The 16,272-nt window shown below is 34.3% G+C and overlaps 2 protein-coding genes and 1 long non-coding RNA gene across 4 annotated transcripts in view; all 3 read right to left on the reverse strand.

Moving 5' to 3' along the window:
• Positions 1-227, reverse strand: part of LOC106760774 (serine carboxypeptidase-like 13) — an 11,769-nt gene extending 11,542 nt beyond the window's left edge. The window contains exon 1 of the mRNA XM_022780541.1: positions 29-227. Within this exon, the coding sequence (XP_022636262.1) occupies positions 29-195 (167 nt within the window). The 5' untranslated portion in view covers positions 196-227. The remainder of the gene's footprint in view (positions 1-28) is intronic.
• Positions 228-9,721: 9,494 nt separating this feature from the next.
• Positions 9,722-11,077, reverse strand: LOC106760777. 2 transcript variants are annotated; one of them, XR_001375662.2, is made up of 2 exons: positions 10,775-11,077; positions 9,722-10,470 (listed from the first exon to the last, which is right to left on the reverse strand). It is a non-coding gene; the product is annotated as an uncharacterized LOC106760777 (long non-coding RNA). The 2 variants fall into 2 exon arrangements; XR_002667727.1 differs by having other exon boundaries at positions 10,572-11,077.
• Positions 11,078-15,897: 4,820 nt separating this feature from the next.
• LOC111241653 (serine carboxypeptidase-like 1) overlaps positions 15,898-16,272 on the reverse strand; it is a 57,940-nt gene continuing 57,565 nt past the window's right edge. The window contains exon 14 of the mRNA XM_022780542.1: positions 15,898-16,173. Within this exon, the coding sequence (XP_022636263.1) occupies positions 16,090-16,173 (84 nt within the window). The 3' untranslated portion in view covers positions 15,898-16,089. The remainder of the gene's footprint in view (positions 16,174-16,272) is intronic.

Raw genomic sequence — 16,272 nt, forward strand, 5'->3', positions numbered from 1 at the left:
TATAGTTAGCAATAAGAGTTGAAGTTACCCAGTTTCAAGAACAAAAGGAAGGGGTCCCTCGAATCCTGGAAGGAACTTCACTCTGGAGGCACAAGATGCTGCTTCAATGGAATAGTATAATAAAAGAAGTAGGAAAAGTAGAATACCACGCTGAACCAAATCTGAAGAAATGACTATTGAGTTCAACTTTCCCATTTTTTATGCTCTTTTCTCAACCTTTTCTCTCATCACTCTCATGGTTTATATAGATGGAGCTAGCTTATAAGCACAGAAAGTAAAGGGCAATCTAATGGATGCCTAAAAGTTGGATTCTTCAAAATATTATAGTCCATAAGCTTTGTTTTTACTCAGTTTTCAGCTTTTTTATTGGATTTTATGTTATTGAATTTGAAGGCTTTAATAACGGCGACTTTGGTCCCCACGGTAATGTAATGCTGTATTATTTTCTATACAAGGTGGTAGTTTGATAATTGGTGGACGAAATCNGTCACTGAAGATATGTGGTGTTAAATTACAACATTTATTATATGGTCTTGTTATTAATAATTAGTTCTATTTTTAAGATATTTTTTTTTATAAAATTTAGAATTTTTTTAATATTTTATTTGATTATTGAAATAAATACATATTTTTCTAAAAGTAGTTCTTTTTTTTATCATCTNGAATTTTATTTAAAATTTTGTATTTTATTTTCAATATCACTTGAGTGCACTTTACTAAAATCGAATATACTTCCTTCCAAACACTCCGAGTTATCTCACACTTTCAAATTGTAAAGTCTTCGATACTTGTTTCCCTTAAGCAGAATAAGAGGACTATNTATGTAAAAACATTTGGATGCTAAAGTTAGTTAAGTACATCAAATAACAATACATGTATTAATAATGATAAACTAATGCATTAATTATTTTGTAAANAATGTTATTTTTAATAAATACTAGATTTATAGGTTCATACTTGATTGNGNCTGATTTGTAGAGATAATTACTAAGATTAATTTATNTGGTAAAAATGATTTAACCTTCAACTAAGATGAGGTTAATATGATATCATCCTTTGTAGGTCAACATGATGTTGTCACTAGTAAAAAATTGACTTTTTACAGCGTACATTATGTCATAGTTCACCAGAAACTGTAGCATAATACTATGCAGTGACATTTTTGAAAATAAAACGAACTTATAGGCCACGGTTGCTCTGAGAACCGCAGCCTATTCCCCAGTCAAACTTTTGCCTTTGACGCCACGATAGAAAAACAATAAATTGCTGGGGGAATAGGCCGTGGTTGCTCTGAAAACCGCGGCCTATTCCCTTGCAACCTTCTGACATTCTCCACTAGTCAGCTTGCAATAAATATGCAGGGGAATAGGCCACGGTTCTGTTAGCAACCGCGTCCTATTCTCCTGCAAATTTATTTCAAGGGCTGACAACGCGAAGAATTTAAGAAGTTGCAAGGGGGAATATGTTGTGGTTGCTCTGAGAATCGCGACCTATTCCCCTGCAAATTTATTTCAGGGGCTGACAACGCGAAGAATTTCAGAAGTTGCAGGGGAATAGGCTGCGGTTCTTAGAGCAATCGCGGCCTATTCCCCCTGAAACTTTTGACCATGTCAGNGCCTGTAATAAATTACAGGGGGAATATCAGAAGTTACAAGGGAATAGGCCGCGGTTGCTCACAGAACCGCGACCTATTCCCTCTGCAACCTGTGTGGAGGCAGTTGAACGTTATTCTAAAAATAATAAAAGTGGGAGTTAGACCGCGGTTGTCTGTGGAACCGCTGTCTATTCCCGTATTTAGGACAATAGTCCGCGGTTGAGAGGGGAAATAATGACATAAAGTTTGGTGAAAATTTTCATAATTTCCATTTCATTTTAATTTTTATTTTTTTTAATGGGAATAGACCGCGNTTCTCCCTAAGAACCGCGGTAGTAACGTTTAATTAGGTTAAAAAAAAAGACAGTGATCAGTTTCTTTTTCCTCACGAAGAAACTGCTACAACTCTCTATACGCTCTCCTCTCCGTCGTGCTCTGTGTACTCTGTGTATTGTCTCCGCTGTCGTGTCATTCCTCTGAATATTCCAATCATTTGCTGCTCTTCTCTCCGACGTGCCACCATTGTGTCGGAACTCTCCGTCGCTTCTCTGCTCTCTGCCGTGCTACGCCATTCTCGTCCTGCTCATGTTCGTCGTAGTCGCCACGTCAAACAGGTAAATTTTCTTAATCACCATTACCAACAATTTTCTTAAACAATGTTGAATTTGAAATTTGTGCTGTTTTATTTGCATTGTTGATTGCGAAGAACTATATCGGACAAAAACAAGGAATTTTACGTTAAATTGATCCCCGTAAAAGGTTTTTATTTGGACTGAGAAATTTGTATTAGTTTGTAGGTGAGTTGCGTGTGAAAAGAAAAATTTTAGTTTGACATTGAGAAGAAATTGAAAGAAGAGGCAAAGCAGTGAAGAAAATTAGAAAGGGTGGTTATAGTATTGATAAGGTATATTTATTAGGGTTTGTGAGAGAAAATAAAATGGTTTTGTTTGAGTGGAGATGGGTCGAGGACAAAGTGAGAGGTAATGTTGCAGGTAATGTTGCATGTTATGCGACACACTTTCTCTGATTTGTTTAGCTGTGGGCTACTTCAATTTAATGAACAAAAGCTTTCATTTCAGCCAGCTAGCATATTTCACAATGGTTGGTCCCCCTGTTACGTTTGCTCCTCTTCAAGTTTCCACCTCTCACTCACACCATCATGTCTTATCGTTAATATTCCTCACTCTCCTATCAAATATTTCTGAGTTCACATAAATAAAATAATTAAATTAAAAAAAATATATATATCAAATTTTTCTGAGTCCACATAAATATATATCTTTTTTATCTTTTTCATTTTTTCCATTTCTCATATACTTCCTTCTGCATCTGCTAGCTGACACATGAGATCACTAAGATAACTAAGCTAAGAATGAGAGGCAGATAGGTTTTGGACTCCTCTTTCGTAAAAGAAGTTCAAAACCTATCTGCCTTGTTACGCTGAGACTATAAATATTTGAAGAAACTAGGATATTCAAACAATCAAAGTTGTAAAACATACAATTTCTTATTAAAGAAAAACTTTTATCTTCTCAATTTTAACCATATAGTATATTGTAAATAATTTTGTAAAAATTTAAAATACATATTATTTATTGCAGCAGACAGTGAATGTANCTATATTTAATTTGTTTGGTACATGCCGAACAAAACTACTACCCAAGGAATAAAAACAAGAGTTGCTGACGTGGTGTCAGATTATTGTTGTTGTCTCATACTAGTTGCTCTATTTCTATCCCTCTTCTTCTTTTTTATTTTTTTTAATAAAAAAATACTTATAATCATAACATACTTAAAATACTTATAGTCATTATTAAAAATACTTATGTATTTATTTTATTTTTATATCTTGTTCTGAAAATTTGAAGTCTGAGAAGGTGAACTAAACCCGCTGAAGCACGAGGCACCAGGCCTCATTTTTTTAGCATTGTACTGATGAGTTTACAAAAATAATAGTAGTTTTTATTTTGAATAAAACCTTTGTGCTTTCACAATCCTCCCTTATATTGTAATATTTGGTAGAGAAAATAAGTGAAGAAAAGGAAGAGAAATATAGTGTAAATATAGTTTTTAGTCTAAGAGAAATTAAGAAAAAATAAAGTGGAAATGAACTTTTTGAGATCATTTGATTAAGAAAACAAAATAATAAAAATAATCTAATATTATTCCTAATTAACATTAATATTATTTATTTTAGTTATTAGTATTGCTTTATTTGTTTTATTATCATTATTTTTTTATGGAAAGACATTTTTTGGGTCCCGCATATTTTTTTTACTACCAAACTAATCAGTTCTCTCTTCTTTCCTTCTCTCACTTATCAAACTCACAGTAAATTTCCTGCAACATCTTTTGCTAGTGATATTTTGGAAAAATATTCTACTTTAAATACTTTTGTTCAGACACAAAATATTGCATCCCACCATCTTGGTGGGCAAAGAAGCTGTTGAACAAAATTAATTAATTCGTTTTTTCTATTCAAAGTGTATTAGTTCCTTTATTTCGTGTACAATAGATTCTACTTATTTGTCACACTAGTCATAAGATTTTTCTTTTCCTAAATTTTGCAACTTAACTATGGAAGAGAGCGCAATTAATGAACTTGAATTTTTCCTTGGACCTTTTTATATTGTCTTTTAGTTATACTTTCAAAATACAGTCATTTTGATATATTATTTATTTAATCTAAAAGAATATTGTTTTATAATATTTTTTTTGTAGGAATTGTGATATTGTTGCGTTCCAAAACACGAATAGTCGTATCTTCTCTGTTTTGGCTCCTTTTTCACGCTCCTAGGTTCCTATTATTGTGTTTATTAAAATTTCTTTTNTAAATTTTTAATTTTTTGTATGTTGAATATATGTAATTATGTGTGATTGAATGTTTGAATTGATCATTTGAATGCTTATTAATTGTATGATTGTATGATTGAATTGATTGTATGATTGAATTAATGATTTTATATAGAAAATTGTATTATTGTAATTTTGTAATATTTAGGAATAGATTGAAATTGGATTAATTTACCACGCATTAATGCTGAGTACGAGAGAGGTGTAGAGGAATTTATACAATTTGCGCAACGTAATGAGGGGAGAAGTGATGATGAAGTGAAGTTTAGATGCCGCTTCAATTTTCCACATGAAAAGATCAATCTCCTGTACTTGGATCAATGAGATATTATGATATAATAATAGAAGAGATATGGGAGGTTGATTACACCAAGTTTTTTGTTCCATTGTTCAAATGTAAGTGGTTTGACAATAAGAGTGGTGTGAAAATAGATGAATCAGGTATGACACTGGTTGATTTTCGAAAGGTGGGTTACTGAAACGAACCGTTTATCATGGGACATCAAGTATCTCAGGTTTTTTATGTCAAAGATCATGCGTCTGACCATTGGTATGTCGCTCTTCAAGGCAAAAAACAAATTGAAGTTAACGAAGACAATTTGATTAATATTCATATTGTTGACAACCATTCATTTCAAACTACAACAAATTTGGATGANCAATCTCTAGTTGACGACGATGTACATGCAATTCAGTCAGATTATGATGAGGGAATATACATATGATGAATCCATATCTTTATGTATGAATTTCCAATTTCTGTATAAGTATTTCCTATGCTTACTATTTTAAGCGTTTGTTAAATTATATGATATTACATAAGTCTTTTATTAATATTTCATGTTGTTATTTATGTTAACAGATATATGGCTGATCATCCACATTCTTCAGGGGATGAGGCTTCCCCTTCCAGATCCACTAGAGGACCCACCAGGATGAAACAACTTTTGATAAGAAAGAATAGTGGTGAAAGAACACCGGTGAAACGGTGAATGTTAACGTGATCACGGGTGCGACAACTGACCCCTATGCAGACGACTTCCGATCATACCTTGGAGTAGTGGCACGTGACAAGATTAGTATTCTTACTCCATCTTTTGAGTATGTGTCCGAGGTTGATCAGAGCATTATATGGAACGATATATTGGTAAGTTAGTTAATATCATTTCAATTAGAGTTTGTTTATTTTGATAATTTTTTACTGATACAACTTTATTATGTTTTTTTCAGTTGACATTTGACATTCCAAATGTCGCAACACTTAAAAATAAGTGTTTATCAACTGTTGTTGAAAACTTCAGAAATTTTAAAAGTAAGTTGACCTCAAGATATATTTTTGGAAGCCATAAACATAACTCTCCATGTACTACGTATAAGTCCATTGATGAGGAGACTTGGCAGCTTTTTGTACAAAGTCGGACAACAGAGGAATGACAGGTTTGTATAGTTGATATTATTCAATTCCTCATTAACAAATATATATCATATGAACTAATTAATTAAATATATGTGACAGGCAAAAAGAAGCAAAGCACAACAAACAAGTGCTCAAAACAAAAACCCCCACCTATTATCTCATGGTGGGTATATAGGAAGCTTGAGGAGAAAATCCTCAAGCAAAAGGCAGATGCTAGACCACCATCTCAGGGTGGTAGCCCCCCTCAGCCTCCTTCTCCACCTTCTCGACATGAGAAATGGAAGTTGGCTTGTATGAAACCATCGGACACTTATTTTTTGACACTGCAGGAGAAATTTCTGAAATAATTGTAAATTATCACTATTTCTAAAATAATAATAATTTCATTATACATACTACATTGAACTTTTTAAAGAATAATGGTGTTTTGTAATGTTATAGGACTCCTTGGTTGAGCATAGCTCCTAAAGTCAATTCACTCCAGAGGGTCGCCAGGATATTCTTACCGCTGCAATTGGACGATCTGAGCACCATGGACGTGTACATGCTGCTGGAGCTGGAGTAGGAATTAGAGATTATTTTGGGAGCTCTTCTCGTCAGACTTCATATGCATACAGCAAAGCACAACAACAAAGGATGGCAGAAGAGATTACGAAAAAGCTTCGAGCGGACCTTACGGAGTAGATTTGGACACAGGTCAGGACAAAGCTTACATCAGAGCTTAGGGCTGAATTGTTTTGTGAGTTCAGCTCCATGTTCCACCAGCAGTTTGAGAGCTATGGCATGCGCCCGATGCCATCTCCTGTACAGGAACAGGAACATGTTATGCATCCCACTGGTAAACTTAATAAACATTTATGTGCAATTTACTCTGAAAGGAAGAAGCAGGAAAGGAATTTGTTCAGCACCAGCCATCCCAGGGGATGACATGGACGATGCTCGTCCATGTCTGCTATACATTTTAGACGATACCGAGACGGTACTGGTAGCTCGTGGAACAGTGTTTAAGGCAGCGACTGTTGTTAATGGTATGGAGCTATCAGAGGATGAGGTGAAGGTCTCAGTAGACGAAATGATCATACCAGATGTCGAAGTTCCTCTGCCCACAGATGAGATTTTCACTGTGGAACATGCATTCCAGTCTTTTATCGGTTGGCCTAAACATTTGGTTAGTTCAGTTTTTGACCCTCCGGTATGGAATTCTACTTTACACTTCTCAATTCAAAAAGTTTACATGTTATTGATGTCAAAACTTATCTTATTTTTTCGTGTAACAACAGACGCAAGCACATGAGAAGATTCCTCTATCTAAGGATGATCCTCTTGGTTCATTGCATCTACTTGCTGACATCCTTGATGATAAGCCTTTGGAGGTTGAATATGATGCTAATGTATTTGGGAGAGCCTCTGAGGTCCCATTATGCCTTCATAGCCAAGATGTCAGAGAGGTTGCGTGGGAACACAAGAGTTGAATATTTCAATTATTCAGCTATGGATGATGTAAGTCTATGAGCAATTATTTATATATAAAATTGATTTATATATCAAGTATCCTTATATCAAAGTTAATTTTTGATTTCAGGTATATGTCTGGGATCAGTAACAACTTGGGGGCGCTCTGATGATTATGGATTCATTGATCCCCAATTAGGGATGACAACAGGTCGGGGTTCAGTCGGATAGTGTGATACCTGAACCCGACCCGCCGGATAAAACTATACCCAAAACCCGAACTGCTACCCGTCGGATATCCGCCTAAAAAAAATCTGCGGATAATTTAAAACCCGCGGATACCCGAAAATATTCAAAAAAATATATGTTTATAAATTATTAAAATAAAATTTAAATCGAATTAAAAAAAATATAAAATATAATATAAATTAAATTAAATATAAATTAAAATTTAATTTTTTTTTGGGTTGAATTGGTTCGATGGTCAATCGTCCTTCTTTGCTTTGTTCTCTTTTGATCTTCAATCCTTCTTGAGAATGTCATCAACTCTGATGGGTTGTTGACGTGCAGAAGACACTCTGATACTCAAGGTACAAAAAGGTCTAAATTTTATTAGGATAGAAGAGGAAGATTGTACCTAGATATCAATTGTATATTTATAGAGCCTATGACAGGCAAGCCCATTGATTAACCATTAATGCAGTATATTTTTAGGTAATCAAATCCAATAAATAATTAATATCGTATAATAAATAATTAATATCATATATTTGGTAAAGAGTAAGACAATCTGACTTATTAATTAGTGCAATATATTTTTAAGCAATCAAACCCAATAATCAATAATCAATACCGTATATTTTGTAAAGAGTAAGGCAACCTAACCTCTTAATACATGTTAATATTCAATAAACGAAAATTAATTTCGATTGGTATATTTCATATAGTACAATTTTAATTAAATTTAACCTTGTAAAATATAAATTAATATTAATTTTAATTATATTTAACTTAATAAAATAAAAATTAATTTTATTTTTTATTTTTTGCGGGTAGCGGATATCCGCGGGTACGGATAGTATAATACCCGCACCAGACCCGTTTATAAGCGGGTATTAAGATATCCGCTATCCGCGGGTTTCAGGTAGTAAATATCCACAGGCATCAACTATCCGTCGCGAATTTTATCTGCAGATATCCGCGGGCGCGGATTTTTTTGCCATTCCTATCCCCAATCCATTCATGAATTAAATGATTTTGATCACATCAACACAAATCTCATAAGAAATTTTGCAAGCGGCAAGAAAATATATTTTTAGCCTTATATATCCAGGTAAGTGAACTTTGTTAACATAATAAAGTTCCATATGTGATTTTAATATATAATAGTTAAGTTATTATGAATTTCAGGCGTCATTGGCAACTTTTTGTTATTTCTATACAGGAGAGTTATGCTTTGTGGTTCTGCTCATTGCACAGGCCTCCTCCCACACATCTTAGACAAGCAATTGATTGGTAACAACCTCAATCTTTGGACTTTCTTTGTTATATAAATGAATGCTAAAACCTTTTTTTATATATAGTTCTATTCCAGCAAGTATGATGATAGTTGGGAGATCAATTGCTAACAGTAGAAAAATTGCTTGGATTTCTCTCAAGGTTTGACATATGCTAAAGCCATACTTTCTTATAGTTGTTTTGCTTTAATGTTTTTCATTAACTATTTACAACTGTGATGATATTGTCAACACCCAATTTCATCCGGATGATTAAATAATATATGTTTTTTTTATTATATTATTTTATTTTATCTTATTTGCATTTTAATTTTGTTTTCATTATTTTATTTTTATGTTAGCTTTTCTTTATTTTTATTTATTTTTGTTTTAATTTTAATTTCTATTATTTTGTTTTACGTTAGTTGTTGTTTGGTTTTATTTTTATAGGTCCTTTTATATTATTTTAACAAAACAAAAAAAAATCTAAAAAAAAAAGAAAAAAAAAAGAAGAAAATGAAAAAGCAGAAAATNACAAAGTCAACTCTGCGTTTTGCACGCTATCTCCCAATTCTGGTGGGTGGCTTGGTTGGGTTGCAGGAAGCAACCATTCCACAGGCACGCCATATCTCCTTTTGGTGCGAATACTGTGCACGGACCGGCCTTTGAACTGGTTTAGCATGGAAGCATGAAAGATGGTGGAAGGGTGGCAGACTGATCGTAGTCGCCTTTGGCAGAGAAAGCAGGAGAAGAAAAGAAACAAAAACCCATCTCTAAGGAATGGAAGGGGGTCTAAGTATTGAAAGGGAGGACACCACACTTCAGACACACGATTCTCATGCCACCATTGACTCACAGAATACACTAAAAAATAACCAGAGAATCACAACCCAAGAGAAAGAAAGACACTACTGGAAAATAAAAAAATCGCCATTCATTGCTTGGGACAGAAAACAAAGCCANCTAAAGGAAGGGAGGGCATTGCCAGAGGTGNTAGGCTAACGATAGCATCCGAACTTCAAGAGGTAAGCANTGCCCTGCCCAATATGTTTTATTGAGTTATTTGCTTATTATATCTCTGGTGTGTTGCTGCCATGTTTGCGCATGATTGTTGTTGGACATTTTGTATACGNTATCGTCATCTTCCCGCTTTCACTCCTACGGCTCTAATTTCTCTTGTCCCAAGCAAGTTCATCCNCCCAACCAACAGCCAAACGAGATTAGATACACCTGTTTCCATTTCTTAAGCAAGACCGCAAATATCATTCACAAGCCATTATTTTTTCCTTAACCCCCGTTCACCTGCAGAAACAAGAAAGACCATATCTNACCATACTGCTCATAGCCTTTCATTCTGGAAAAACCAATAACCAAAGTTACTTTCCTNCAAGAACAAAGACATAACAGTTTCATCACCCTCATCAACTTCAGACCATTCGAACCCTCGTCTTTAACAGTTTCGATCAATAGATCATCAACGCACCCATTAGAACCTCCACCCCAACTCACGCAGCACACCATCATCCTCAACCTGCGCTGCACAAAGTCACAGAAACAAAAACAATCACTAAGAACCAAGACTCATTCTTTTGTCGTTTCGTACTCTCTGCCTAGCAAGATGCCTACGCTCTTCATCTGAATCCAACATCATTTTTCACCTGCAACAATCCAAAACATAGAGAAATCAACTCACAGATCCCATGCCAATTTGTTTAAAGTTAATCGCAGTGCAGCCACAGCCTTAGCATAGCCAAACAACCCAAAATCTCTGCATCTGTTTTAACTGCTCTGGAAATCGAAACCATTTTCGGTCACCACGACGCCTCTGTTGCGCGCATGAACGACAACCGGTCTACCTGAGGCAATGGCGTTTTGTCTTGTTGGTGGCGGCGCTCTTGGACTTGAAGAAGAGGAAAGGGGTTTCCCTGCTCGCGAGCGAAGGAGAGAGGAAGAAGAGCTCACCAGCAGCGACAGAGCTCGTCGGCGTCGAAGAGAGAAGAGGGTGGCACGGTGGCTGGATTCGAAGCAGTGGTGGCCGGCNGTGCATTTGAGAAGGAACCCCCAACCCTAGGTTAGCACGAGAAAAGAGAAGGAGAGGGAAAGGCTTGACGGCGGCAACCGGTGGGGAGCTGTGGTCGACGGTGGTCGCTGGCGACCCTTTTGGTGGCGTCGCAGTGGCCGTTCGGTGGAGGCAGCGGCAGAGTGCGTGGGTGGTGAAGATGAAGACCTCTTTAGGTTTTCCATTCAGAGAAAGACTTGGGTCTCTTTGTGCTGGATGCAAATGGTATAATGAAGGCAGTCTGATAGAACCCCTGAAGTTTCAGCTGGGGACCTTTGGGCCAGGCCCAGTTCGTTTTCTTTTTTCTTTTTTTAAAATAATAATAATAATAATAATAACAAAACGCCTTTCCCGGTGCACCCCCGTTTCTTACCCACACACCCCTGTCCATTCCTTTGGCTTGGGTTCAGGTCCGTTCTGTTCCTACAAAACAAACAAAAAAGGATTCTTTCATGCACCCCTTATTCTCATTTTCGCAGCCCCTTATTTTGGGCTCAAACCCATTCTGCAACCAATCAAAAGATCTATTCTGCACTCCCTGCTTTCCTATTCACACTCCCTTTTCACTTAGGCTTGGGCCCAGTTCATTTTTTTAAAAGGAGGTTTGCAGCCCCTCTTTTCCATTTCACCACCCCTTTTCACTTGGGCTTAGCCCCAACCTGTTATAAGAATTAATTTAGTTTGCACACCCCTCTTCTTATCTAAGTACCACCACTCCTTTTATTTATTATTTTGTCATTCAATTTTTAGGTTATTTTTACTTTTTATTTTACTTAGTTATTTACCTATTTCTATTTTTCCACTTTATTTTATTTATTTATTTACCTATTTATTTTGTTTTATTTACTTTTTTAAATAAATATTAAAAACAACAAAAAAATATTTCGAAAAGATTCTAGCATATGTGTGATCGCACGCATCGTCCTTGTGTTAGAAAACCTTTTTCTTCTTTCATAAAAAATATAAAAAAAATAAAATTTTAAAGGTTTAAGCATGTGTGCGATCATTCGCATCAGCCTCGTGCTAAGATCTTTTCTCCTTTTACAAAAATATCAAAAAATGTGTTTTAAGGGTTTAAACACGTATGTGATCACAGCATCGTCCTCGTGCTGAGACCTTTTCTTCCTTTTATAAAAATCAATAAAAATTGTTTTGAAGGTTTAAGCACGTGTGTGATCGCACGCATCGTCCTCGTGCTGAGAACCTTTTCTTTTTAGATAAAAATATCCAAAATACAAAACATTATTTTTCAGAACACAAACAACCTTTCAACCAGAACTACGTAACCCTGATTTCTCAGTCCAACTGAGAATACGTAGGAGCAAGGTCAATCCTTGTCGGGCACAAAAAACACAAAAAATATTTTGTTTTCTTTAGTTTTATTTTATTTTTATTTTTATTTTTATTTTTTTATTTTTTTAGGGGAAATTAAACATTTTGCAAACCATATCAANATTTTGTTTTCTTTAGTTTTATTTTATTTTTATTTTTATTTTTATTTTTTTATTTTTTTAGGGGAAATTAAACATTTTGCAAACCATATCAAATTCGCGTATTTAATTAAAGGTACTGCCTTAGGGCAGGCGTTGTGGGGGTGCTAACACCTTCCCCACACGTAACCGACTCCCGAACCAAAATCTGGTTTTTTTTTTCGTAGACCGCCTTATCCCTTTTTTATGGTTTTTTTCCATAGTTTTCTAGAATAAACTATGGTGGCGACTCCAAATCTCTTTTTTCCAAAACTTATTAATTATTTCTGGATCGTCGTCCCGTCGCGATTTTCCGGTTGCGACAGATATATTGTAGTGTAACAGACATAATGGGTCATATGAGTGTGAATACTATGTAATGTATTGGATGACCCATATTATTCGTTCTCATATCATAAGAGGTTGAGAAACGGTAATATTTAAATCTAACAAATTTTGATTTTCTCCAAAATTTGGAATTCATATACACTAATTAATATCAATTGTCTTGTGCAGAGATTCAAGACTACTACACTAGTTCCTAAGAAGCCACCACTACCAAAATACATGGAATTACCGACGGAATTCTACCAACGGAATTAATTCTGTCGGTAAATGATGCAAAATATTTAGTTAGATTATATAATAGTTCTTAGTTATTAGATTTAAAATAATTTGAACATGTTGATTTATAGTTATTAGACTTTGTACATTAATTATGTGATGTAAATATTGATTATTGTGTTGAATTTGTTCAATATGTGTGCATTGTTCAATATGTGTTAAAAAAAAAAGGAGAATATGCCGCGATTGTTACCACAACCGCGGTAGAAAGTGTGACGTTTTTTAATTTTTTTTAAACAAAGACTTTTGTCCGCGGTTGTAGCACAAACTGCGGTCTATTCCTGGCTTTTTAGCGCGGGTCCAACTGTGGCCTATAGTGCTACGATTTTTTGTTTTAAAAAAAAGGATTTTGGCCGTGATTATAGTAGGAACCGCTGTTTATTCCCCCGCTTTCTTATCGCAGTTCCAACAGCGGCCTAAAGTCCCAGACTTTTTACCACGGTTGAATATGCTACGGTTCATAAACCGCGACGTATAGTAAAAAACAACCGCGGTTGTTTCCCTTCACTGCACTAGTGACATGTAAATGTAACATTCCATTTTAGTAGAATAAAACTATAAAAATAAAACATTACTTGAATGATAACTTACCAGAAACTACAAACTACTAGAACAGAAGATTTTACCCACTACAAGAAAATATGTTGTTACATACAGCCAAAATCCATATGTAAGACTAAAAATCCGTATATAAAATAGTGTTACATATGAATTATGTACGGACAAAAATCCATATATAAAATGGTCGTAGATAATTTACATACGGAAAAATTTGTATGTAACTTACATACGAAAAAATTCGTATGTAATTACATACGAAAAAATCCGTATGTAAAATCTATACATAATTATATACGAAAAAATCCGTATATAAAATCTGTATGTAATTACATACGAAAAAATCCGTATGTAANAAAAAATCCGTATGTAAAATCTATACATAATTATATACGAAAAAATCCGTATATAAAATCTGTATGTAATTACATACGAAAAAATCCGTATGTAACTTATGATTTTATATATAAAAAAAAAGTATTCTACATATGTTGTTAATAGTTACAAATTTTAAATAACTTATAAAAATCAAACATAATGTCAAATTGCCAAAAACAATACTAAATTGACAAACAATACCAAATTGTCAAATAGTAAAAACATAAGTATATGAAGAGATAATTAGAATATTGTAGGAAGTTTAGTAATCATTATCATGTATGTCAACATTTTTAACTATTAGGATAGATTATAATAACCATAATGTCTAAAATTTTTATAAGTACAAGTCTCTTGTTCCTCATTTTTTTCTACACTACATTACATTTCATAATCTTTTATCATCCTTCTTCATCATGATCAAAAAGCTGCAAAAAAATCAAATTAAAAATATCACTTTATAAGTTTTATAACATTTACAATATGATGGACATTTGTCTTGCTTGACTAGCCATAATAAATGGTTCATCCGTGTAACTTATTTTGTTAAGATCCACCAAAGTGAATCTGAGGTCTTCTGTCACAACATCAGATTTACTATCAACCCATTTACACTTGAAAACTCAAACTCTAAAAGTGACATAATCAATTTCCAAAATTTCTTGTATTATTCCAAAATAACTTATTGATGTTGTAATTGGATTCTTATCCTTGGAACTGGAAAAGTGTACAGCCTCAGCTTGTAGGGTAACTCCACTATTCTAAACTCTACTTTTATCATCTTCCTCCTTTGAATAGAACAAGTAATTGTTTCTGTAATAGCCACCGAAAGTGATCACATCAGTGTTAGGTCCACGAGCTAGTCTTAATAGATTTTCAGAAACATTCAGAGTGGCATAAATCTTTTTCTTAAACCAATCTCATTAAGCGTCCGCTTTTCACTCATACGTGGATGTGCTGACTTAATTTCATCAATGTGCTGTGAAATGTAAGGAATAACATCCTTTGTGTTGTTTAAAATGTACAAATGAGCTTGATTAACTTCTTTTCCACTAACACTTTCAATCCTTACTCCCCGAACTCCCTTTCCTTCATGTCTGTGTTCGTGTATTGTTTTCTTTGGAAGTCCTATTGGTTCACAACTTGGCATATAGCTTGAGCAGAGTTCAATAGCTTCCTCTACGATGTACCGCTTTATAATCGAAGCCTCTGGTCTCAATTGATTCTTAACATATCCCTTTAAGATCTTCATGTATCTTTTAACCGGGTACATCCACCTCAAGAAAAGCGACCCACATATTCGAATTTCTCTCACTAGATGGACAATCAAATGAACATGATGTCAAAAAATGAGGGTGGGAAATACATTTCCAATTGGCACAAAAGTCTAATCGCCTCATTTTGTAAATCATCTAACTGTCGAGGATCAACAACTTTCTTGCAAATGGCATTGAAAAACAAACTCTAACGTGTGAGAATACCTCTAACAAAGACAAGTAATATGGCTTGAATACATACTGGTAAAAGTTGTTGCATTAAGACATGATAAAACGTCGAATATTTAGCATGGTGGACGTCAAATGCGGATAGAGTGATACTAATGGAAGCAAACCAGTATTTCGTTATTTTTTTATTTTAAATTAAACGTCAGTTGTTTCTCAAAATGATGTTAAGTGTTTCTAAGGTCACTGTTTTACGTTGTTTTGGCCGTTGTTTGATGTTAGCACATTTTAGATTACGTCTATATGATCTTTGTTTGTCGTTAATAAATATTAGTTGGCGAACGGTTTCAACAAAAGACGTGGAGCGATTGAATTTATTTACGGTAATGCCACCAGTTATTTTTAACGTTGCGAATTGGCCGGTGAGACGTTGACTGCGTGACATTATAGCTCGTTTTTGCACTAGTGTAAGTTATTTACCAATAAAAATTAGGTATTAACTCATCTCGATTGACACAAATAACGTCATTATAATTAACTCGCAACTAAATATAATAATGGAAAGAAATATCATATTATTTGTTTAACTGATTATTCAAAATTAAAACATTTCTCTGTAGAGTTACTTAATCCCTCCTTTTATACTAGAAGGTATAATACTATTTTTCGGTTCATTAGAACACATTTATTAGGAAACAGATAAATTCGGCCCTTTGCAGCATCGTAAATGGCCTTTCTTTTAATTTCCTACAAAGCCTTCTTTGATATCCATCTACTGAACATGTCAAAACATTCTCCGGATTTGTCAGTCGGAGCTCTGTGGCCCGCACCCTGAAATTATTGGAGTAAAAAATAATAAAACAAAACACTGGAAAATTATATATATATATATATATATATATATATATATATATATATATATATATATAT

The sequence above is a fragment of the Vigna radiata genome, chromosome 5, assembly GCF_000741045.1.
Source record: "Vigna radiata var. radiata cultivar VC1973A chromosome 5, Vradiata_ver6, whole genome shotgun sequence".
Taxonomy (NCBI): Eukaryota; Viridiplantae; Streptophyta; class Magnoliopsida; order Fabales; family Fabaceae; genus Vigna; species Vigna radiata.